Genomic DNA, 26095 nt, shown 5'->3' on the forward strand with positions numbered 1-26095 from the left:
CTCAAGGCCTTTTCTAGCTGCCCTCGGCAGCATTTAACACCCTCCCTCCCTCCCTCCCTCCCTCCCTCCCTCCCTCCCTCCCTCCCTCCCTCATGCTGCCTTCCCAACGCCAAGCAAGCGAGACCCTGGGCTTTGAGAAGGAGGCATGAAGGCTCTGACAAGGACCTATAGCCCCCACCCCCCATTTCCTTCCCAAATCCTAGTTGGCACTTTCCCATCTTTGGTAAGAAGGTGGGAGGGGCTTTTTGCAGGCTAATACTTCTGTGGGCTTATTTACAAGGCTGGCCTATGCCTGTTTCCTGGCTGCATGGGCCTTGCATGTAGTCCTGAAACCTTACGCCCTTTTAAAGCCAGCTGTAATATTTGTTCTCCTTCCCTGCTGTTTTCCACAGTCTTTTGTATGGAAATTTTAGACCATCCATGGCAGGGAGGTCGGCAACCTGTGGTCCATGGTCCACAAGCAGCCCACAGGGGTCGTTTAAACGGCCCATGAGCTGCCCCTGAACCGAGCCGCCCACTCGGCGAGTCCCCACGCACTGCGCTAAACCGGCATGGAGCAGGGACTCGCTTCCGTGGCGCCGGAAATCGTGTCTGCACAGACGTGATCCGGCTCATGGAGCGATCTCCGCAGGAGTGAACCAGCCCAGGTGAGGTAAACCTTGCTGACCCCTGATCCATAGCAAAAGGCGCTTGGAATTGATGGAACACCATTGATCTCTGGCGATATTTTACCATCTAACATGTGCCAGCTTTGATTAAATATTAAATGCCTTAATTTCACATTGCAGTATCTAGAATCTTTAGTCATGTGCTTTAGAAAATTTCGATTGCCCATTTCGGGGAGGGAAGATACTAGGATTTTGATCAGGCATCCCAAAACTTCGGCCCTCCCATTCTCCCCGACCACTGGTCCTGTTAGCTAGGGATCATGGGAGTTGTAGGCCAAAACATCTGGAGGGCCGCAGTTTGGGGATGCCTGATTTTGATCTTCTAACACCTGCCCATTGGCCTTTCAATATACTTTCTGCAAATGTTTTGTTTGGTTTATCTTCACTGAGCAATGAAATGCCTGTCATTTGGGCTGCATGAAACCTTGGTATGTGATACAAATTGTGCATTCTGTATGAAGAGCAGTTTCCATTTCCTGTGACATGTTTGGTTAGTTTGCGATTGTAAGGATGGTGTTGTATTACTGGCACTGTGAGCAAGCACCAAGTGGCATCGAAAGATTTGTGTTCTGGGGCAATCTTAAAATCTTACAAATCAAGAGGGGGGAAAAAGATGTTTGCATAGTCTTGATTATGGCACACACATGGCCTTGGCCGTTTATCCTGTCAGCTGTTCTGAATTAATCCCATAATTGGCTAATGCCACATTAAAATAAAATGTTCTGAAAAAGATAGTCTCGTATAAACTTAAATAATGCTCAAGTTGCTCTCGCTTGCTACCATCCATTCTGGATTTTGCACCTGTCCGCATGCAGACAAGATGGAAAATAGTTGTGGTCTCTGGCTTCCTTGGAGTGGAAAAAGTGATAATTATGATATGAACTTTCAAAAAATGGTGGTAGAATGTTTAGTTTGCATAGTCTGTTCTTGTCAAGTTAGTTTGTGGTTAGCAATGAAGGCGTATGCTTCAAACGAGGCAAGATGTATTGTCATGCTGTGAATAAGATGTTGTTGAAATAGAGCCTGGAATTGAACCTGCAGGTGTTGTGTTTAGATAGCCTCAACTTTTCTTAACTGCTGGGTTATATTTTCTTGAAAGTTTTGCTGCAGTGTACTTTTTCATAAAACATTAGACAGAAACAAGGTCTTGTGGAGAAGGAGTGCTGCAGCCTGAATAACTGTAGCCTTTTGCATTTTTAGCTGTTCTCCACTGCTTAGTTTGTTCTATGAAAAGGCACTTTGCTGCAACAGTTAAGTCTCTCTTTGCACCTAGCAGGCTTGGATCGAAAAGACCATTTTGTTCATTGAGTTAGCTCTTAGCCCTTGAGTTCCTGAGAGAGCACTAGGTGACCCAAGTGTACCCTTTGTTATACACCAGGGTGTAAGTTAATGGTTTGAGATATCTGCCACTAGGCAATTCTTTCCTTTACCATAGTAGATGATTGTGTTGGACTCCAGATTCCCATTGGCCAGCCAGCATTCCTAGTGGGTAGGGGTAATGGAAGTTGAAGTCCCAACAACATCAGGATGGCTGTAAGTTACCCACCCTTGCTTTATAACCAGGACAGTGTTCGAAATTCACCAGGCACATTTTGCACCTGGCTATCAACCACTTGTGATCAAGTGAAGATCCCCGGGTGGCACTTGATGTCGCCACCATCTGGAGATGCATGCCTGTGGATCCTTGGAGCTTGACTGTTTTCATATACTAGCAGCACGCCTTGTAGAATTCTGTCTATGATATTTTATCTGCACAATCAGAATGAATTTGAGGAGCCAAAAAGTCATACAGCAGTGAAAAAAAATATGACTTTAGAGCCGTCTGGCCCCAAAATGGCAACTAGACATTCTGTTTTGATGACTTTTACCCTGGTTTAAAAAGCTACCGGTATTTGGCACCTAGCTTATATATCTGAGTTTCTAACACTGAACCAGAAGGATTAAAAAATCCTTATGTTTAAGGAGCAAAACTGACCTGGGGCTATATATAACCTGCATAGTTAACTTTGATGACTTTCCAGTTGTCCTGTTTAGCTTTTATCTGTTTTCGTATTGAGTAAACAGGGGACCCAGGTGGTGCTGTGGTTAAACCACTGAGCCTAGAGCTTGCTGATCAGAAGGTCGGCGGTTTGAATCCCTGTGACGGGGTGAGCTACCGTTGCTTGGTCCCAGCTCCTGCCAACCTAGCAGTTCGAAAGCACGTCAAAATGCAAGTAGATAAATAGGGACCACTACAGCGGGAAGGTAAACGGCGTTTCCATGTGCTGCTCTTGTTTGCCAGAAGTGGCTTTGTCATGCTGGCCACATGACCTGGAAGCTATACGCCGGCTCCCTCGGCCAATAATGCGAGATGAGTGCGCAACCCCAGAGTCGGTCACGACTGGACCTAATGGTCAGGGGTCCCTTTACCTTTTAACTTTCAAACAGTGATGGTCTTTTGTGGCCTTAGGAAAAAGTTATTGAGCATATAAGGTAAATCAATAATTCTAATAAACTAAAGTAAGTTATATTTAAGGGAAAAACCCAGTAATTTTAGGTATGGAATACTGTTTTCTGTTTCTATATGTAATACTAAGTATAATATATGAAATATTGTCATAAGCCAGCCATGTCACCAGCAGTGTGTGTTCTTTTTTCCAGTAGTACAGCAAACCAGGCGAACACTTGTCTGTGAATACTATATTCAGTAAAAATACATCCTTTAGTTCTGTTCCACATGGGATAAATCACCACACTAGATCAGTCATCAGGATGTACCATATTTGTTCTGATTGGTTCTTTCCCACAGGGGATCGTTCATTAACTTTTGTTTTAAAAACGATTTTGTTAACATAAAACATGGAGAAGAAAGCAGGAAAGGATATAACTAAATCTGATCAACAATACTTTATGTGGAGATTTTATAACTGGCTCTTCAATTTCCAAAAGTTCCCAGAGCAGGAACATCCAAAAAATAACCACGCAATGCTATGCAATCCATACCAAACTAAAATTAAAATCAATACAAAAATGAAATAAATAAAAAGTGAGTGTAGCCAGATATAATGGATAACTTACAAGCATGCTAACAAGGACCTTGCTCAAGTGTGTGTCAGATGAAAGAGAATTTCACCAGCATGAGACCAATCCTGAAAAGGCTCTCTTAGCTTTTGAGATTAGTTTCACCTTTGATGGCATTTAAAATCTCTTGCTGCTAGCTTTTCTGGACCACATGTTCCACCATTTCTGACTATTGTCCATGCTGGCTTCATATGATGGGAGATGAAGTCCAACAATATCTGCAGAACCCAAGGTTGGGGAAAGCTGCCTTGAGCTGTCACTCAACTTCTGAATACATCTGCATGGCTACACTATAGTGGATGAAACATAAACTGAGTATTATACCATTTTAATTAATGTTTATTATCTTGTCCCTCAAGTCTGCTAGAGTTGGGAACTTAGCTCACTACCACTTTGATCTGTTGGATCCTTTTGATACAACTGTTCATGCAGGCTATAGCATCTGTTGCAGTTTTACCTTCCTGTATGCAGAGGGACGCAGGAGGCGCTGTGGGTTAAACCACTGAGCCTAGGGCTTGCTGATCAGAAGGTCGGCAGTTCGAATCCCTGTGACGGGGTGAGCTCCCGTTGCTTGGTCCCAGCTCCTGCCAACCTAGCAGTTCGAAAGCACATCAAAGTGCAAGTAGATAAATAGGTACCGCTACAGCGGGAAGGTAAACAGCATTTCCGTGTGCTGCTCTGGTTCGGTAGAAGCGGCTTAGTCATGCTGGCCACATGACCTGGAAGCTGTACGCCGGCTCCCTTGGCCAATAACACGAGATGAGTGCCGCAACCCCAGAGTCGGTCACGACTGGACCTAATGGTTGGGGGTACCTTTACCTTTACGCAGAGAATAAACTGGTGATAAAGTATGCTCCTTAGTCTTTTTCTGTGAGGATTCTGGCAGGTCTGCCTCTTACTGGCCAGAATAGGTAGACCCCCATACATTATAACAGCTGGTCAATATCTATAGGAGGATGGATTGGTCTACCTTGAACTGTAGAAACTGAAGTGTTTAGATTTTTAATTTGGGCTCTGATTACTCATAAACTGCAATCTCAGCCTATATAAGCAACCAAAGTGTCCAAAGGTTGAATGTTGCTATTGGAAAGTGAGCTGCTGCTAGCTTCCATTATAAAGTCTTAGTTTCATCCATTAACTTTGGATTATAGAATTGTTTTGACCTGCTCCTTGCCAATTCTGCTTTACCACAAGAGAGAGGATGCTTGTGAAGTCTGAAGGAAATTAAACTGTTTTTGAAATGCACAAGCTGTTAACATTTTTAAAATTTTTCTGTCATCTCTCAAAAGCTCATTGCCACTTCCGTCTTACCATCTAATAAAGACACCATAGTTAGATGCCGCTGGTGCACTTCATTATGAATAGCTTTTGTGGTTGGCACTTTTGTTTTTGTCTTCCATCTGTGTTGAGGAGGAAGCTTTGCCCTTTGATTTCAGCTGCCCCTGAACTATATAATGTGCAAGAGCACAATAGTTTCCTCATCAGATGCCAGAATAGTATTGACACAGGGTTGTGGGTACTCTGTGCATCAAGGAAAATTGACTGGCCAGGCATTGAACAGACATGGCTCATGCCTTCCTTGCTTTATTCGGACACTTCAAAGCTTGGAACGGGTTATAGTTCTGAAGCCTCTTCACTGACCACTGCAAATCATACTTAGCTTCTTTTCTGGCTTCCAATGGGGCATTCGCCACACTTTACTTTACCAAGCTTGTCTTTGCAGCCGTAACGGCTTGAGACTTCTTTAAACATCAAAGCCGGGATTCTCAGGCTACTGAATTCGGCAGCCAATGCCAAATTATGTGGTGGTTTTCCTTTGCTGGCATAGAAAGTACATATTATTGGTTGCTAGGCTTGTACATGTTGAAACTTTAGAGCAGCGTGTCTAGTTCAGGATGGTAGCACCAGCTACTGAGCTGTTACTGCAAGCATGGCGTCCCCTGCTCCCGAAATCAGTTTCCAGCCAAGCAGTGCCGAGACAGAAGAAAATGCGTCAAGAACAAATGCTCCAAAGAGCTCCGAATCTCTTTCAGGGGATCAGGAGAATACTTTCCCTTTACATCCACCTCCACATTTTCTCAATGTTACCCTAAAAATGTGTCAGGAATGAAAGACCACGACTGTCTATCACCTGCCTTACCTAGTACTATGTTAAATTGTTAATAAAATATCAAGAACAGTTTAATCTTTTTGGACAATTGTCTCCTAATTCTTCTGGAGAAGACCATGACATTTCCCTGACCCAAAGAATTTATCCCAGGACTTCTTGCTGGAACAGTGCTTGGGGGCTCCCCACCCCCCAAAATAGTTATCTGTAGGATATGGGAGAACCTTGGGGCTCCCCTCCCCCCAAAAAGAGGCTTGGGTCTCTGTTCTACAATTTGGATGGCTTTTCAATTTGTTGGCCAACCAGCATTTCAGTGTTCTAACTACTAAAATACTATGTTTTTTAGATAACCAGTAATGGAGTTTGAAAAGCCAAGAAAATAATAAGCTTGCCAAGTTCTATCCATAACTCACTAGGTTTGTGGGAAGAGGGTTGTTAAAAATCAAACACAGGCAGTCCATGTGGTGGTTAATTCAACCATGTTGACTCTTCCAGGCAAATATACTAATGTGTTAGACTGAAGGTTAGACACGTAAGAAAAGACCAAGAAGTATGTAATGTATGTGGATCTCATGTGTGTGGATGCCCAGTTATTTTACTTTAGACAAATTCTCTGAAGAGAAAATGGCTTGAGACTTCTGGTTGAATGTAGATGCTGGTTTGATCCACCCTCTGCTTGTGGGCATGCCTTTGATAAAATGGTTTTTTAGAAGCCTGGTAAAGAATGAAGGCCATGATCCAGAGCAGTATGGAGCTTTGAACTGGAATGGCAGGCTCCTAGCCATATGGCGAGCTGCTTTCAAAACAGTTTCCGGGGGGTGGTGGGATCTGTTCTTGGGGGGGGGGGGAATTGTAAAAACTTCACTGGGAGCAAGTGAGCCTTTGGGCATGCTTAAAGTAGTTCTTTGGATCCCAGCCCAGGCATTTTTTTCAGATAACATCATTTGGATCCATAGGCACTTTGTCCCATAGGCCTAAGAGCTCCTCAAAGTCTATCACAGTGCTGTGCAATTTGCTATATAGTTAGTGTTACATTGCATTTATCCAAAATTGTGCAGTAATAAATATGTGAAAAAAGGCTAAATCTGTTGTGTGTGACTTTCCCCCTGAGGCAGTACAGCTTCATAGCACGCGCAGTACATTTGCAGGCAAGAGAGTCATTGGCTATGAAAAGACTGACGGCGCTTTCTTTTTCTTTCTTTTTTCTCTTTTGCTAGAGCAAGGCTTAGATCACATAGCAGAAAATATCCTCTCCTACCTTGATGCCAGGTCACTCTGTGCAGCAGAGCTGGTGTGTAAGGAATGGCAGCGAGTTATTTCAGAAGGAATGCTATGGAAGAAGCTCATTGAAAGAATGGTACGAACCGATCCACTTTGGAAGGGGCTCTCGGAAAGAAGGGGCTGGTAAGTATCTGTGCAAAATTTGCTCCTTTGCTTTAGAACAGAAACAATGCCAAGACACACTAGGCACAGCTAGTCGACTCAAACTCTTAGTAAAAAGATTACATGACAATAAATGACTTCAAAAATTGGTACTTGTGTGCTCTTACTTCCCCCTTTTTTGGTCTCCAGCCTTCTTGCTTCTCGACTACCTTTGTGCTGTAAATAGCCATTATGCCAGCCACCTTAAGTGTGCATTTCTATGAGGTGGTAGAGTATGTTAAACTCTATATGAGCAATGTAACTTGTATGCAGCAGAAATGCTGAGAGTGGTCTCCCAGAATTACATCCATACCCGCGCATGCTCTCCTGCGTCATCCAGATACAGGAGGGACCATGCAAGCCATAGATGCTCTAGGCCCCACTATTCCTTGGGTGGAATTTAACATTGTACTATTATAAACATTCTGTCTGCACAAGCATATTAGCTTGCCAGGCAGAACAATTCCCCCCTTACCTTCCCCCACCTGCTTTTCTGGATGCTCTCCTGACACAAATCCCGAGCCAATTTAAAGGGGGACACACCGGGGGGGGGGGAGAGGCCTGTTGCGCAAGTGGAAGCCTTCGCACAGGTCTTCAGCTGGCAGGGTTTGTGACTCCTGCCCTTTTGTCTTGCTCGGCAAGTTGAGGTGGGTCCGGCTGCTCTGCTACTATAGGAAAAGCAAAACGGGAGGTATGCAAGAGCTACGCAGGCCCATCTTTGTCCGTGTCACTGCAGTTGTATGTACTCTCACCCCCCAACTCAGGTTATGAGCAGGGGTGTGAGTTGGTGGGGTGTAAGGAAAGACGGGCAAATACAACTGGACACCCTCCGCTCGTGTCAAGTAGGCAGCTTTAAGGGCTGCAGCTGCTCTTGCCTTTTACCCTTAGTGCATTTTGCAAGGCTTGTTGTTTCTAAACACAAAATTTCACCTCTCTCTTTTTTATTATTATAGGGATCAGTACCTGTTTAAAAACAGACCCACAGATGGCCCTCCTAATTCATTTTACAGGTCACTGTACCCAAAGATAATACAAGATATAGAGGTATGTTTTCGGAAACCTTGTTTTAAACTGTACTGAGTTTGAAGCTGCGTTTTCATGAAACTTCATTCTTTTGCCATGCTTTTTTAGAAATGTGTTTCAGTGTTATAAGGATCTTCGGTAAAAAGTATTTTAAAAAGAATTATGAGAACGAGCAGCCGCGGATTTAAAGAATTATGGATTTAAGAAGTGTTACCGTAAAGTAAGGAATTGAGAAATGTGAAGGTATCAAAGCAGAGTAAGTAAGTTGATGTGATAAACTCACAATAACTTAGTGAGTTGCAGGGGAAGAAGATAATGTATTCTGATCCAGGTTTTCTGTGCACATGGAGCTGGTCTGCAGATGGCGGCCACTCCATTTATTACAGCAGAGGCAAAAGATCCATGTGTGCGTTCTTTTGTTCTCTCTGAGTTTGGTGTATATACGTCAGCATTTCTGTGCCCAGAGGATCAGGGCTCTTGGCCTTACCAAAAGCTGAACAGAGCAAAGCTTCCAATATTTGCAAATCTCTTTACTCAGTTACAGTTACTCAAATAGAGCACAGGAGAATTTAGCTTAGCCACTAATCCTGCCCTGTCACTAGAATAGGGCCAAGTAACTATTTCAGCTTTTTTTAAAAAAATAAAAGTATTAGAAATATAAGTTTAGATCATCAAATTTCTCCTTAGGGGTTTCTTTCTAATAGCATATCGCAAGCCTGATGATAATTGGAGTACATAGGTCTCAAAGCTTTATTATCATGAGAATTTCTGTTCTATCTAACTTTTGTGCTTTGTGCTTTTATGCTGGTGAAAGCAAGGGAGAGTGCAGTGGTTCCGAAACTGGAAGATGAGGTTTATTATTTTTGACGTGTTCCAAATGGGTGCTTAAATTGCTGGGGTGAGAGGGAAAAAATGATTGGCAACCTCTGCTCTTTGTTACTTACCCAGCTATAATAAATAAATAAATTTATATAGTATAAGTGAACATTACATTACAACTTACAAATTAAATTAATTAAAGACAAGGTGCTGATAATGATTGATTGGATAATGCACCCTGCAACTTTTCAGCATGCTCCCAGACTTCAGTAGAAAGAACATTTTTGTACCCTACCCACTCTCAGAATAGTCATACAGGGGTACCTCGGTTTTCGAACGTAATCCGTTCCGGGAGACGGTTTGATTTCCCTCCCCCAGGGAAAATATTGATAGAGGATTTGATTTCTTCTTTGAAGGGAAGGCTCTCTTCAGAGATCTTTGTTTATGAGTAAAAGGAGAGTATACGTTTTTAGTAGGCCTGGGCAATATATTGCTGTATCTCCCAGGACCAGTATGAGAAGCAGACCTCAATGTCGGCTTCACTCAGCAGTATATTGCTGGTGAAACCGCCACAATTCCTGAGTCCCTCTGCTAGCAGCGTCCGCTGGAGGGAGTCAACAGTTCCTTCTTCTAGCAGGTAGTGCTAGCGGAGGGACTCGGGACCGGCGGCGGTTTCACCAGCGATATATTGCCATCCCACTCTGCCCTCATATGATGCAGAGGGAGAAACAAGTTGTACCAGCGAGGCCTCCCTGTGCATCTTTAAACTGTGCCTCAGCCGAGCAGTTAAAGGAGTCTCCAACGCTGGCTCTGGCAGGGTGGGGGTTCCCTGAAACTGCTCAGCTGAGGGGAGCACGGTTGCGGCTCCCCGCAGCGAGCAGTTAAAGGAGCCCCAGTGTTCCACCCACTTGCGTGAAATGGACCTGGGCTGTCTCAGCTTCTCTATACCCAGCTGAGCTGTGCAAAGAAGTTGCATTGTCCCACGGTGAGAGCTGGGGCAGTTTCACCCAGTGTCTTGCGAGCAGAGGCCAAGGCATCTTGTTTTTTCAACATTGCGGTATATTATTATTATTATTATTATTATTATTATTATTATTATTATTATTATTACCGTATTATTATTAATATACCGCCCTATAGCCAGGGGTCTCAGGGCGGTTCACAGAATAAATTCAAGATATAAAACCACAAAATAAAAATAAAAACAACCCAATCCCCCCCCCAAACAAAAGAACACATTTATATAGCCAAACCGCAATGTATGGTTGGCAATACACCGTGATGTTGAAAAGCTGGTATTGCCCAGCCCTACTGTTTAGTGGTTACAGTTAAAAAAAAAAAGTCATTAAGGTACAACATAATACAAATAGTTTTATTATATTTGTTCTTTCCCAGCAGTCAGTCTTTTTTTAATTTGTTTAAATTTGCAACCTGCACAGTTTCCAAAAGGTTGGGGCCACTCATTCATTAAAAAAATGTTAATAGAAGTAAATCAGACATGAAAAATGCTAAGAACCTTTCCTAGCCTCTCTCCTCCTGTTGCTAGAAGCTAACAAAAAGAAAGTTTTTCAAAAGATGCTTAGGCTTGGATGTCAACAGATCACCAAGGAGCAAAAATTACACTACCGTGGAGCAGCTATTTCTAGAGGGACACAGAGATCTGAGGCACATAATTTTCCTTGCTACTAATGTGAGCGGGAAAACTGTTTAATTTATTGTGATTAGCTACATCAGTGCACTGATTCAGTTTAAAAGGAAACTGTTAAACTCAATGGCAGTGAGGAATTATGCATAGCAGAGTTGTAACCTGGCCTTTTTGACCCCTCTTTAAATTTGGGGCCAGAAATACATGCAGCTGCAACTAGGAGTTGGCAGGTGACATTGTAGACTTGACATCAATGTGTGTTTAATCCCCAGCAAAAGTCTTATAAGAACACAGTGTTGCGCCTAAAACACACAACATTCCATTGTGTTTGGGAGGGGGCGATTATGGGAAATAGGTAAATGATTTACCTGCTTCCACAATGGCAGGCAGTTGAGGGCAATAGTTTCGTGAAGAGGCTTTCTTGCATTCAGGGTGGTCCAATAACTTCTGGTACTGCCTGGATCCATTGTGCTGACCTGCCAGATTTAACTGTTTTAGGAACTCCCTTAAAGGGAAGACTAGTTTTGGGTTCTTCCCAGGAAATTTTATTTAGGTATGCAAAACTTGTTTTTGTGGAAATCTGACTTGGTTCAGTTAATCATGTACTTGGACACAGTCCCAAAATATTGTAGTACAATTTGACTCTTATTAGCAGACTGTGTTAATAGGCAGATTGCCAGGTGTACTGTTGATCTCCCAATTCTAAATCCCTGGGCCTTTTCCATATTATCCATGATGCTGGGCCAAATTCTTCATTATTCCTTTAGAATTAGTACAGATATAATTTATTCCTCATGAGCAGTTACAAACACTATTTTTTTGCTCTCCTGCCTTGTGACATATGGAAGCTCCTTGTTTCTCCCCTCCCCTGCAATATTTTGAAATGGGGATAGATAATGTGGCTAGACTATTAAAAAGATTCCACCTATTGGCTCCAAGGAAGGAATGGTTAAAATATCCACCTACATTCCCTCCGTCCCCTGAGACAAGAGAGAAGAATGGATATATATCCATCCAGAAGTGACCAAGAAATTGAAGCATTATCCACTACAAGGACTTCTGGGCAAATCTATTGCTTGATTTTCAGCATACTGTATTTCCAGCCATGCCGGAAGGATAACACCATGGGCAATATGCTTCCTTGGAATAAGTGGAATTGCTGCCCTGTGAACACTTGATTGGAGAATCTCTGCCCGACTTGCCCGTAGTTCCTCCTCTTTCCACCACTGCGACACAGACACTCTCATAGCTGCTGTGGAGCTATTTCAGGTGCTATCTAGGGCAGGGACCAAAAATGAAAGTTAAGAGCTGCACACATGCAACCTCCTTAGTGCTGCCTTGCGTTACGCAGATTGTTATTCCTGCCCCTCTCATTCTTCCTTCTAATCAAGGTGACAGTAGCTATTAAGGCTTAGAACGAAGATCGAGAGCCACTCATGCAGTTTCTATGGCCGTATTCTCTTTATGTAGTATGGTGCTAGGAATGTGCAGAAAGGCATCATAGGCTGATGGCAATAGCTCTAAGACTTAGTTCTCCCCACTGAGTTAGTAGATCTGTTGTCCAGGTGACACCACTCACCAACTGCAGGACAGGCACATAATGACTTGACCATTTGTCCATACATAAAACAAGCTCAGTGAAGAAAGTGAGAATATCAAAGAGAAGGTTAGGCTGGATTTTTCTCTCACTTAATATGCTTGCTTCTCTGTGGAAGGTTTTAATTTGTTTTGTTGGTAAGAGCATGATGTCATATTAACCCTCAATTGCACTGAAACAGTACGGTCCAGACACGCAGACTTCCTACTTTAGTAAGAATTATACATGTCTGGCTAGAAGCCTTTAAAAAAGAAAGAAAGAAAGAAAAGAAAACCCATGTGTAACTGTCATAGTACAGCAAGTACCAGTTTTGCAGTGGCCCTAGACTCCTGAAAGCAGTTGTAAATTACAAGACTGATAAATTGGAAATACCAACCGTCACTTTCCACAGCTGATGCTAGGACTGCATGCACTCAATACTGAAATAAATAAAATAAGCAATCAGGCAGTTCAAATCCTGTACTAAGAAAAGCTGGATTCCATAATCCATATAATGTCTGAAAGCGTTGCATAATTTCCCTCCACAATTCTGCCATTTTCAATATGGAGGATGCTGAAATCTTAATGCACATCTTAACGAGAGGGGAAGACTCGTGGGCAAAAAGGTGCTCCCTAAGGCCGTCACCATTTAGGTCTCCGTAGATCGCACCCAGAGCCTTGGAATGACACCAGAGCTTAGCCAGATCAGCAAGAAGATGACTTAATACACCCCCACCTGAGCCCAACTCCTGCTAAAGGCCAGGCATCAGGATTCAGAAATGACTGGAGGATCTATCTGTACAGTCTTCAAGGGCAACCTCAATTAGGGTATGTTGAAACCATCCATGAGGCATCACAAGGCATCAGTCACCAGTGTGACTGGTTCTTGGTTTTGTGATTGGCCTGTTATGCCTGCATCAGATCTGCATATATTAGAAATACGTTTCATACCCACAGCCTCCAATGTGCCTGCTTACAGAGGGCTGCATTCAGCAGGGCCTTTTCCTGATGGTCCTCAAAGGGCCCACCCACTCAGCTATATTTAGTTCTCTCGAATCCTTCTGCTTTGTAGTCGCATATGTTTCTACTCCTGCCAATTTCTGTGCAGCTGTATACTTTTTGTGTATTGTGGCCACTTTCCCAGTATACTGGCAACTGACACGGCAAAGGGGATTTTACAAATTCTCAAAAATACAAAATATTTTCCCACAGTAGCAACACCACATTAATGTGTCTCTGAAATCACATCTACTCATAGAATTAAACTGTGCACCTGCATGGATCTTACTGATTCACAGCTCTCTGGCCTGAGGATGAATAACACGCTCCAGTTGCTTTGATTTGCAGCCCACATTGACTTCTGGTAACTTTATAAAGGAGCTTTTTAAAAATCTGAAAATTGCACAAAATGGGAAAGCATGTTTCTCCCTAAACCCTTAGGTAGAATTGTTTTGACTGGTGTTTTATTTGGTGAACAGGCGCTTATGTGCAATGTCTCAAGAATCAGTGGCATGCCAAAATATGTGACCGATTCAAGTGGTGGCCACATGGCTGGTGTGGGGAACCATAAACAACTGAAGCACATATGTCTAACCATATGAATTAGCCAGTTAATACTAATCAACTGGGTTTCTGTGTTGAGTACAACCTGAGTCTTGCAGGGCTATTTTATGCCCATCCAACACAGACTGAATTTTAAATCTGTTTCAGTCAGTTGTTTGAAAGGGAGAAGAGACAGGTTTATATCAAGTTTCCCATTTTGTAATAAATGCATTTCCTGGAAGTGTTTATACCACCTAAGAGTACAATCCAGAACTTGTGGTCATGCAATTCCTGTACCTTTTGTACAACCCAGTTGTGGTGTAGACAAAGAGGAGCAACTGTGAAATTTACAGATTTCTCCTTGGCTGTGTGTTCTCATGCAGAAAACAATGCAGTGTCACTTGTTTTAAGACAAAGCTAGGCGTGCACAACCTGGAATTATGGGTGATTTAGCTACAGGGCAAAACAGTGTTTCCCCATGAGAGGGAATGTAAATGTCCACACTGTTTGGCTGTTTGCCACACTAGTAAATATATAACCTACTGCAGAGCTTTCCAAACTTTTCATGTTGGTGACACACTTTTTAGACATGCATCATTTCGTGACACAGTAATTCTGTTTTACTTAGTAAGCCAGAGGTTAAACTAACCCCTTTCCGGCCCTGGGAGGAGCGTAGGGAGAATTTGCAGACACATCTACCGGTATACACTGCAGTCAACGCACTAATGTGTCGCGACACACAGTTTGGAAAGCTCTGACCTCTATTCCCTCTATTTGCAAAGTTTGGAGAGGAGTTGAAATCTTTTTTTGTTGCCAAAACTGCACCACTGCTGCACCTGAGAGAGGTATAAGTAGGCTTGGGGGGGATACTGTAATGTTTACAAAATCCCTTTTTTGTGGTGTGGAAAACCTCTGTAGGGAGTTGCAAAGCCCACAAAACAGTCCAAGACACAGAACAGTGAGTTAGATGGAAAAGAAAACCAGGTAATTGGGGGAGGAGAGGAATTAGCGGTCTTGTGGGAAGTTACTGATGAAGAAGAAGATGATGATGTGGATTACTTGGCAGGCAGAAGAGGCTAGTGAAGACTCAGGGCAAGGGGTGCAGAGGGGTACAGGAGGCAGTTATTTCTCTATGCCTCTTCCTCCATTGAATTGTGCTCCATTACTCCCCTTCTCTTTCTCCCTCCCAGGGAATTGAGCAAAAGAGGATGACAAAAGAGACACATAGATATAAAAAAGGTACAGAGAACCATTTCATAGTTCACACCTGGAAGTTATTTATGTGTCTGTGTGAACCTCCCAGCAAATTGGATGGGTGATGCATAAATAAATAGTAAGGGTTGCGTGAAACACTGTGCAAGCAGAAACAAAATAAAAAAAATTCCTTCCAGCAGCACCTTGGAGACCAACTAAGTTTGTCATTGGTATGAGCTTTCATGTGCATGCACACTTCTTCAGATACACTGAAACAGAAGTCACCAGACGCTTATATATAGTGATAGGGTGGGGAGGGGTATTACTCAGAAGGGTGGTGGAAATGGGTGATTGACTGACTGATAACTGTTAACGACTGCAATTGGTCTTACAGGAAAAAACAAGGGGTGAGATGGCTAAAGATAGCTTTATCATGTTTAATGAGATAAGAATCCAATGTCTTTATTCAGACCGGGTCTCCATGGTTTTAAGCTTGGTAATAAGTTGCAGTTCAGCAACTTCTCTTTCCAGTCTATTTCTGAAATTCTTTTGCAATAAGACAGAGTTCCACTTGTGCAATGGGGAAGTCCATTGCACAAGTGGAACTTCCCCTCTTCCCTGCCCCACACACTCCCAAAATCTGCTCTGGAGCGGTCCTCAACACCCCCTTGACTTAATTTTGAAGGCATGTAGGGTGGTCCCAGCTCCTGCCAACCTAGCAGTTTGAAAGCACGTCAAAGTGCAAGTAGATAAATAGGTACCGCTACAGCGGGAAGGTAAACGGTGTTTCCGTGCACTGCTCTGGTTCACCAGAAGCGGCTTTGTCATGCTGGCCACATGACCTGGAAGCTGTACACCGGCTCCCTCGGCCAATAACGTGAGATGAGCGCTGCAACCCCAGAGTCGGTCACAACTGGACCTAATGGTCAGGGGTCCCTTTACTTTTAGGGTGGCGAAGGGGACTTGAGAAGAAGAGCAAGTTTTATTGGGTGCACAGATGTCTCTTGTGCAAGCCCAGCTGCAGTGTTGAATACAGCCCTGAAATTATTTTTAAATGTCCCCAGGAATGGAAGTGAGATTTGCCTATAGAAATTGGGGGAGAAATTCAAGATTTTAGCATAACCCAAGATTGGCCAGCCTCCAAAATATAGCAGCAAAAAGAAGAGTTGAGCGCTTTCTAGCTCAGTTTTTATTTAAAACAGACACATTTAAAAAATTGTCCTGATTATGCAGATTCCTAAGAACATTCATTGCACTGTCCCAGTATTTCAGGTTTGAAGGGACTCTTGCTGTGAGACAGTGACCATGACAGCCCTATGGTGCCACACTGAATATTTCAGGAGAGGCTCTGAGTGGTTTACAACAGCCCTGTGGCATTGCCCAGAGGAATTAACCTTCAATAGAGGGTCTACGTTCGGGCTGAGAGTAGCTCACGGCAGCCCTTCCATTAAATCCACTGCTTTTAATCCCCATGGTACAAGTTGGGTTGAAAAAGTAACATGCATCGGCAGGGTTGCTCACTGTTAATATTCCAAGTTAGAGATTGGGCAAAAACTGACTGGTTTGGATTCCCAATCTAAAAATCCCTCCTACCTCTCAGGTTGCTGTAATAGTCAATCTGTTCAAGTTAACACATAAATCCTCTTTCCAGGTTAATGCTGGCATTTAGGTATCTCACACTGCAGTGACTTGCATGTAGACGTGTGATTTTCCTCTGGACAAACTGGGTTTGCAGACTGAATTGTCTTTTGCCACATAATTCTATGTTTATTAACTCAGTTGCTGCTTTCTACCTGATATGACAACTCTGGGAGAGGTTAAGGGAAGGCTTGGGATAACTTAGCACAATCTTCTTCATGTCTACTCATAGACATGTCTACTCATGTTCCATTATGTTCAGTGGCGCTTCCTTCCAGGTAAGTGGGTATAGGATTGCAATGTAGTCTCAAACATCTGTGATATGAAAACGTGTCGGGATACTACATCACCCACCCACCCACCCCTTTTTTGGTCTCTTTTAGACTATAGAGTCTAACTGGCGATGCGGAAGGCACAACTTGCAAAGAATTCAGTGCCGTTCTGAAAACAGTAAAGGTGTTTACTGTTTACAGTATGATGATGAGAAGATTATCAGTGGCTTAAGGGACAACTCCATTAAGGTAAAAAGGCATTTCTTGACTACTTTTTGTCTTGTTTCTGGTGAGATCATTTGTTCACGTCTGAACTCTACAATTCTATGATTCATTGCTGCACAAAAGTAGAATATTGCTTGATTGAAGCTGAAGAAGTCTTGAGCCCTTACTAACAGTCTGGAATACAACATGCTGCCCATTGAACCTCTGCTACATTCTGCTTTTTGGAAGAAGAAGAAGAAGAAGAAGAAGAAGAAGAAGAAGAAGAAGAAGAAGAAGAAGAAGAAGAAGAAGAAGAAGAAGAAGAAGAAGAAGAAGAAGAAGAAGAAGAAGGAGCAGATTTGAAAAGCAGGATGTAATTCTTAAGATTTATCTTCTGTTCCAGAGGTTTATGTATTTATTATTGATTAAGCATGTATTGAACCCTGTTACTCAATTTAAAAGAGAATGCCCAAGACAGCTATCACAGTATTAGAGCATGCCAGAGCATAACATAGATGAATACAATATATACCTTAAAAAAAACCACACACAGACACACACAGACAGTGCTTTTTTAAAATTAAGACTTTATTGTTTAAAATAGCGCAAAATGTAACATATGCATGATATAAATACAACGAAAATTTCCTTCTCATCGTATCTCATACAAAAAAGATAAATACAAAAAACTAAATACATAATTCAGAATTCAAAATAAATTCTTCTTCGCAATGTGAATAGTATACCATCCTTATATTACATCCTACTGTATTTCTTCCCTCTTAGACACTTCCCGTCCGTCTAATATTACAATTTCAAATTCTTTATTTTCCACGGGTCTTCGTTATAATTTTCTTCCTTTCCTCTCTGTTTTTTCTTAATCTCATTTTTATATTACAAACGTTATTCTATATCTGCCAATATGGAATTATTAGGGTAATACACTTTTAGATACTTTTTGTAAACATTCCACTCTTTGGATACTTTTTGTGTTGACGAACCTCTTACTGAGTCAGTAAGCTTGGCCAGTTGTATATGTTCTAACATGATACAGACAGTGCTTGTAGTCTGCCTCATTTCCTTGAATTAACAAGAGAGGAGAATGAGAACGTGCTCATTGGCACTGTCCCTTTCATCGTGTTCTGGCGGCCTGTCTCTGCAGCCCCTCTATGTGCTAAGGCTGAAACTCTACAGTGGGGAGGTTCATATAGACTCCCCATACTGTTCAGGGTTCTAAGCGGCATGGGCACCCTATGAGAGTATAGTGAATGCCTCCTTTCTGCGGGCGTTGAGCCTCAACATGGGGAGGGTGGCATTGCCAAGCTGCTAGGAATGTGGCAGAAGATGCAAGGCAAACAAGCATGCTCCCCATGCAGTTGGGAATGTGTGAAGGAAAACACATGGACAGTGTTTGGGAAGGAGGAGAAAAGAGGTTTGGGGACTGTGGGACATTAGAGGACCATAGATCTAAATGAAGTCACTTTTGCACCGTCTTATCCAGTTCTAGTTTCTGATGCTTCTGCAAAAACCACACATGCATTCTCAAGCTTATTGGTAACCAGGGGAGCCAGAATGTAATGTTTCTTTAAAATGTTGTAATGCTGGGGTATTAAGGAATAATGGCAGTCAGGATTCTGTGATTTTTTTATTTAAAAAAACCCTCCCTCTGCACAACACTATAATTCAGATACTCAGGTGAATTATGTATTTCCGTGTTTCCGGAAAGGCATAGAAGGTATATAAGAAGCAAGTGGGGAAACCCATGCCCTCTCCTGACAGAAGGGACTGTGGACTCATTTCGACATGGCTTTACAGATAGTGATTCTGCAGTCATATAATTCTCCTGTGTTTCTGTTTGGCAGATCTGGGATAAAACAGGATTGGAATGTTTGAAAGTATTAACAGGACATACTGGCTCCGTTCTCTGCCTGCAATATGATGAAAGAGTAATTGTAACTGGATCTTCTGACTCCACTGTGAGGTGAGCATTTTTGTAGCTGCGAAACTGGTGAGAAGGATGATACAAAGGGAAAATTCACAGCCAGTGAAAGGTACAACCTTTCTTGAGAAAAGAGGGGTCACCCACCTAAATCTGGAATTCTCTAGATTCTCCCATGTTCCTGGTAGTAGTCAGTCTTGAGTTTACAGGCCAATTAAGGACTGCATCCCAACTAAGCAGTTCTGCCAGCACAAGGAGTTTTAGCTGTGCAGTGGAACGGCACCGCCCTCCTCCTCTCCTTGCCTGACCCCATAAATCTGTTTTGGAGGGTTGGGGAAAACCCCAGAACAGATTAATTAAATACTGTGAATTATGGCTTCTGTCGTTACGATTGCAGAAACACTTCGGTCTCTGTGCGACACCTAAAATGATGTTTGGATGGGGACAGTTGGCAGTGGATAATGGGTTGGCACGAGGAAAAGACGTAACTCTCTTCTGCCAGCCACATTTCCCAATAATATGGCCAATATGTTGAATTTGGGGGAGACCTTGGGAAGACAGTTACAGAAGCTCAGTAGAGGAAGGGCTAAGCAGCCTCTCCCACACACTACTGCTGCCTTACAGCAGTTTGAGAGCAACATTGCTTTCAAGACCTGGGTCTGCCCCTAGTCGTGCGGTTTTGTCTCCTAGCAGCCCTGTAAAAGTGACTTCAAACAACAAATGGGGCTTAACCACCGAAAGTGGACAGGGCTTTCTGAGCGCTTGGACATGGAGATGGACGGTGGTACGTTTTTGCAAGAATGATGCCCTACTACTGATGATATTCAATTGTTATAGGTTAGAAAATAGGTGTTCAGGAATAGTGTGACATTGGCAGTTTGTGGTTTGAAACAATTAAAGGCTCACCACTACCACCACCTATGAGCTTTTGATTGCATAGCATTTTATCCCAAATGATTTGTGATGTGTGTATATGTGCTTTTGCAGAGTTTGGGATGTGAACACAGGTGAAGTCCTCAACACACTGATTCATCACAACGAGGCTGTGCTTCACTTGCGTTTCAGCAATGGCTTAATGGTGACCTGTTCAAAGGACAGATCTATTGCTGTCTGGGATATGGCCTCACCGACTGACATCACTCTGCGCCGTGTACTAGTTGGCCATCGGGCGGCTGTTAACGTTGTTGACTTTGATGACAAGTATATTGTATCTGCTTCTGGTGATAGGACCATTAAAGTAAGTGGACAACCAGTTCCTCAGAATTGCAAATTCAGAAAGGAGTTATGGGAGAATAAGTTTGGTCTCTGAGTAACATGTTGCTGAAACACCCATTAAAGTAGTTTCTAAGGATTGTGGTTGTATGTCTGGCATTCCCTTAATGCAGCCTTTCTCAACCAGCGGCCCCTAGATCTTGTTGGACTACATCCCTCCTATCATCCCTAGCCAGCTTTGCCAGTAATGATGGGAGTTATAGTTCAAGAACATCTGGGAACTCCCTGTTGAGAAAGGCTGCTTTAATGGCTTTAAGCTTTTTTTTTTTAAAGATATTTCCCTTTGTAGCACACTGTTGTCATGAGGTTAAGTAGAGCAATTTAAGTGGGAGTGGGGAAAACCTTATTCTTGCCCAGGGGCAGAATGTGACCTTCCAGCTCTCTCTGCCTAGCCCTTGAGATTCTCCCCAAGCACATCCTCTCTTCAGGGACTTTTGCTTGGCTGGTATATGGTATATACCTAGATGAAGGATGGGGAGATTGCGGGCAGGGTGTTGCAAAGCTGAAATATAGCCCACTGTACAAAGGTTTGAAGGGATGCAGGTGGCGCTGTGGTCTAAACCACAGAGCCTAGGGCTTGCCGATCAGAAGGTCGGTGGTTCGAATCCCCATGACGGGGTGAGCTCCCGTTGCTCCGTCTCTGCTCCTGCCAACCTAGCAATTCTAAAGCATGAAGTGCAAGTAGATAAATAGGTACCGCTCCGGCGGGAAGGTAAACAGTGTTTTCGTGCGCTGCTCTGGTTCGCCAGAAGCGGCTTAGTCATGCTGGCCACATGACCTGGAAGCTGTACGCCGGCTCCCTCGGCCAGTAAAGCGAGATGAGCGCAGCAACCCCAGAGTCGTCCATGACTGGACCTAACGGTAAGGGGTCCATTTACCTTTACCTTTAACAAAGGTTTGAGTCACATCCATTACTTTGGCCTCTGACCAAGCCCACCATTGGCATATGTGCCCCCTGCTCCAATGTTCCCTGGGGGGAAATGTGATCTATGGTTGGAAAAAAGGGAAGGCTTTCAGAATGAAAACTGTATTGTGTCTTCATCTTATTTTCTCTCTCTCTTTTAATGCAGAATTTCAAAATGTGCCAAATTGCCATGATATCTTTTGTAGTTAAATATTTATTTTCCACTTAGGTCTGGAGCACGAGCACATGTGAATTTGTTCGCACTCTTAATGGGCACAAGCGAGGCATTGCCTGCCTGCAATATAGGGATCGGCTTGTTGTCAGTGGATCATCAGACAATACCATTAGGTAAGGGGAGGATAGAATCTGTGAAGATAAATGGAAACAGTATTGTTTCATTCCAATCCCCTTTTCATTTGACTGCCCAAGCACCAGGTTCCAGTTTTTTTGTCGTCTTATCTTTCTGGATTTCATTAAAAAAAAAAAGTTTTGTTTTTTATGTATTGTCCTATCTTTCTTCCGTTGTGGAACCTAGGTGATACACATCTAGTTCCCAGGAGGGCACTGATCAGACCCAGAAATGCTTAGCTTAAACTAGGCAGCAGCCTCACATGCCTTCAGACCACCCCCAGGGATCTGTGTGCTTTTCTCGGCCATTCTTAGTTCGGTTAGCTGTTTGTCACAAACTTGATCCCTTGGTGCAAGTAGCAGTTGGCCGCAGGTGAGCTTCTAGAAGAGGAAGATGCCATTGCACATGCACAAACCTGCTGGCCTGTTGCGTATGGCCAGTGTTGCACAGAGTTCAGCCAAATAATAATCATGATAACAGCAGCAACAACAAATTTATTTATACCCTGTCCATCTGGCTGGGTTTCCCCAGCAGCATAAGCTCGGAGGGGAGACTGTGCTAGGCTAGGGTCAAAAGCAATTGGGGCAGGGAAAGGCTGCATGGAAACTTGCTTACCGTTTTGAAAAATGGTTTTAATGCAAGCTCTGCTTAGTACATTAAATTATTTTGAGCCAAGTAATCAAGCTTAACCATTGATATGAGAGGGATGTAGTGCGCCCTACTCCAGGGGATCTGTCCAGCATGGCCCCCAAGGGATTCAGCATCCACAACCAATATTGTGTTGACTATATAGACTTTTCAGAAATAATTAGGTCAAGCTGTGATGGAAATTGCAAAAGGTATATAAGAAGGAATACATGCGTTGTTGCTTTTATTAAAAATTTTTGAAAAAAGTTGTATGTGTTCCTTCTTTCAGGCTTTGGGATATCGAATGCGGAGCCTGTTTAAGAGTGCTAGAAGGACACGAAGAACTGGTTAGGTGCATCAGATTTGATAACAAGAGGATTGTAAGCGGAGCCTATGATGGGTATGTGCTTGAAAGCGAAGTTCTGTTTTCACTGGGGAGGTTGGTTTTCTGTGGTTCTTAGTACTTGGAGGGTGTTGTAGTTTTCTCATTGCCTTTTCTCTCTTCGCTTCATAGCAAAATCAAAGTTTGGGACTTGCAAGCTGCTCTTGACCCCCGTGCCCCAGCAAGTACACTATGCTTACGTACATTGGTGGTATGTACATTAACTATACAGATATTATTGTACAACAGTAGTACATGTTGACCATACTTTTGTCTGCTTGTTTCTTAATCTACTACCTTGGAATGGAGTGGAAATTTGGTGTGTTTTTGCCAGAGGGTGGCAACACCAGAATGGGCCTTTTCTGCGGTGGCTCTCTGTTTTCTTTAAATCCCTCTCCGGGGAGACTCACCTTGCACCTTCATTACGTATCTGTAGGCGCCAGGTGAAAACATTTCTGTTTAAACAGGCTTTTTGCTGATTAGCATTCTATTCCCTTTTAAACATGTTTGTAGGCAGGCATTTATTGTGCATTTTTGTTAACATTTTAGATCGTGAACTGCCCTGTGATCTTCACATGCAGGGTGGTACTCAAATTAAATAAACTAATTAAATGGACGCAGTAATTGTTGAAAGCAAATATTTGGCATGTTGTCTGTGTGAAATCCAGCTCTTCCTGATTAGTTTCTAAAATGTCCCAAGGTGTCACTATTGTGCTAAATTACTCCAGTTCCTTTGTCTTTTGAATGATGATCTACATGCTTCCTTTAAGAAATCCTTTACGACACGGGGCTCTTTCTGACGTTAGTCAAACCCAGAGTAGACCCATTGAAATTAATTGTAGAATTGGGACCCTTCGGGTCACCTTGTCCAACCCCCTGCAGTGCAGGAATGAATGTGACTTAACATTAAATTCAATGGAGCCCACTCTGAGTTTGACTAACATTTTATAAAACTCATGATTGTCACATTCATATTTCCTTCCAGCTACAAGTAGAAATTAATATTTGAGTGCAAGTATTAACAAAGTCTTTTTGCCCTCCTAACCGCAAACCCTTTCGCCATTTTTCAGGAACACTCAGGACGTGTGTTTAGACTCCAATTTGATGAATTTCAGATCATTAGTAGTTCCCATGATGATACCATTTTGATTTGGGATTTTTTAAATGTGCCCCCCAATGCTCAAAATGAGACACGCTCTCCATCAAGAACATACACTTACATCTCCAGATAACAGTCTGCAACGTACTGCTCTCCAAGGTAAGCCTTGCTATCTTAAGGATGCCCTTTTTGTATCCACTATACCACCATCCCTGGTAGTGGGCCTGGCAAAAGTTCATGCTTTCAGTGAGATTTTTCAGTAGAACAAGTGCAAACCATCTTTAGATTAAAAAAATATATATAAAAAATTGTCCAGTAGCACCTTAGAGACCAACTAAGTTTGTTCTGGGTATAAGCTTTCGTGTGCATGCACACTTCTTCAGATACACTGAAACAGAAGTCACCAGACCCTTATATACTGTATAGTTCCAATAGCACCTTAGTTAGTCTGTAAGGTGCTATTGGACAATTATAGATATATTTCGACTGCGTCATGCCAACATGGCTACCTACCTGCATCTTTAGACAGACAAATGTAAATATTTGTGTTAGCGATTTTCCAGGTATGTGCTGTGAAAACGCTTATGCAGTCAGAGTTATATTGATATTTCTCAAGTTAGGTCTTCAAGGGTTGCCACTGATGCTATTGTATACACACACAATTTCACACATCTTCTAGTTGTTATAAGTATGCTCATGAGAATGTTTGGCACTAGCTAGGCATGGCAGATAAAATTAGTGTATTTGCATTCATTTTATCTGCTAATCTAGTTCTGAGAAAGGAAATAGGCTTAATGTGACTTGTTCCCAGTTTCATGCAAGTCTCTGGATATACTTTTGTGGAATGGTGAGGCATAAATTAATAAATAATAATAATGTATATATTGTCCCCAGAGTGGTGGGGAGACTCAGCCAGATGGGCGGGGTATTAATAATAATAATAATAATAATAATAATAAATAATAATTTATTATATTGGATAACAGCAGTCACTCCATATTTTTTAAATAAACCTTTCCCCCCCTCATTTAACCAAAAGATACTTGAAGCAGTGGTCTTTTCCTCTTTCTGATTTTCTGTTTTTTGTCCTCTGTGCCCTACTATTCCCAATGGGTGGAGATTCTGGCTGTTTGTCCTAACATCTGGAACACTCCAGCTTGGGGAAAGGCTGAGATGGACAACTGGAAAACCATCATCATGGTGCCATTTCTGTTCTCTAAAGTGCTGCTTGCTTGTTTGATGCATTCCGTGCTGTGGGTAGGCCACTTTTGGCTGGTGGTTCCACAACCATTTTTATAAAGTAGTGGCTGGAAGCAGATTATCCACGATAATTGCAACTTCATTCACCACTAGCATAACTTGAATAGGCACTGTCCCTAGGGCAAAGCAAAAAACTTGTGAGTGATAAACACAGCTCTCCTTCTCTCTACCCCACCTTTCACCAAAGAGGAGTATATGCCTCAAATGAGAGGCATACTTCTTTGAGGAGGACAGTAATTGTAAGGAATGGGGATCTAATGCTCCCTTCCTAGGCTCCTTGAGACCGTGTGCTATTTGGCTAGAGCAGGGGTCAGCAAACATTTTCAGCAGGGGGCCGGTCCACTGTCCCTCAGACCTTGGGGGGGGGCAGACTATATATTTTTTGGGGGGGAGAACGAATTCCCATGCCCCACAAATAACCCAGAGGTGCACTTTAAATAGAAGCACACATTCTACTCATGTATAAACATCAGGCAGGCCCCACAAATAACCCAGAGATGCATTTTAAATAAAAGGACACATTCTACTCATGTAAAAACACGATGTTTCCCAGACTGTCCGTGGGCCAGATTTAGAAGGCAATTGGGCCGGATCCGGCCCCCAGGCCTTAGTTTGCCTACCCATGGGCTAGAGGCACGTGTTGGAGGAGGGAGCAATCACCAGTGAAGGGATTTAATTCCCATGCTTTGCTATTGGGCACCAGTCAGCTGAGAGGCGTGATCTGCCATGATTGTGGGGATCACGTACAACAGGAGATAATTGTGAATGGGGGTGGGCAGTTGTAGGCAATACCTCTTTGCTGTTACAGGCCTTGGACAATTTCCAAACCCTAGCTTACGCTTGAGTTGCCCTGGAAACATAAAGCAGTGTTTCTCAACCTTTTTTGGGCCACGGCACACTTGTTCCGTGAAAAAAATCACGAGGCACACTACCATTAAAAAAGTTAAAAAATTTAACTCTGTGCCGCCCTATATTATAATTATGACTGTAAGAAACACTTGCCAAATATTGCTTTCCGGCGGCTCAGTGGTGTGTATTGGCGGCCGCCAGGCACGTGACAATGCAAATCGCCCTTCTCGTCGCCGCACGTCGC

At 42.9% G+C, this 26095-nt stretch overlaps 1 protein-coding gene across 7 annotated transcripts in view; it reads left to right on the forward strand.

Annotated features, from left to right (window-relative positions):
• Positions 1-26095, forward strand: part of FBXW11 (F-box and WD repeat domain containing 11) — an 83546-nt gene that overhangs the window by 52822 nt on the left and 4629 nt on the right. For all 7 annotated transcript variants that reach the window (XM_035110160.2, XM_035110156.2, XM_035110157.2 and 4 more), the window contains 9 exons: positions 7053-7239; positions 8211-8301; positions 17078-17215; positions 19033-19151; positions 20097-20346; positions 21515-21633; positions 22551-22661; positions 22776-22854; positions 23714-23901. In XM_035110160.2, coding sequence (XP_034966051.1) covers positions 7053-7239; positions 8211-8301; positions 17078-17215; positions 19033-19151; positions 20097-20346; positions 21515-21633; positions 22551-22661; positions 22776-22854; positions 23714-23875 — 1256 coding nt within the window. In that variant the 3' untranslated portion in view covers positions 23876-23901. The remainder of the gene's footprint in view (positions 1-7052; positions 7240-8210; positions 8302-17077; positions 17216-19032; positions 19152-20096; positions 20347-21514; positions 21634-22550; positions 22662-22775; positions 22855-23713; positions 23902-26095) is intronic.

The sequence above is a fragment of the Zootoca vivipara genome, chromosome 3 (assembly GCF_963506605.1).
Source record: "Zootoca vivipara chromosome 3, rZooViv1.1, whole genome shotgun sequence".
In the NCBI taxonomy this organism is placed as follows: domain Eukaryota; kingdom Metazoa; phylum Chordata; class Lepidosauria; order Squamata; family Lacertidae; genus Zootoca; species Zootoca vivipara.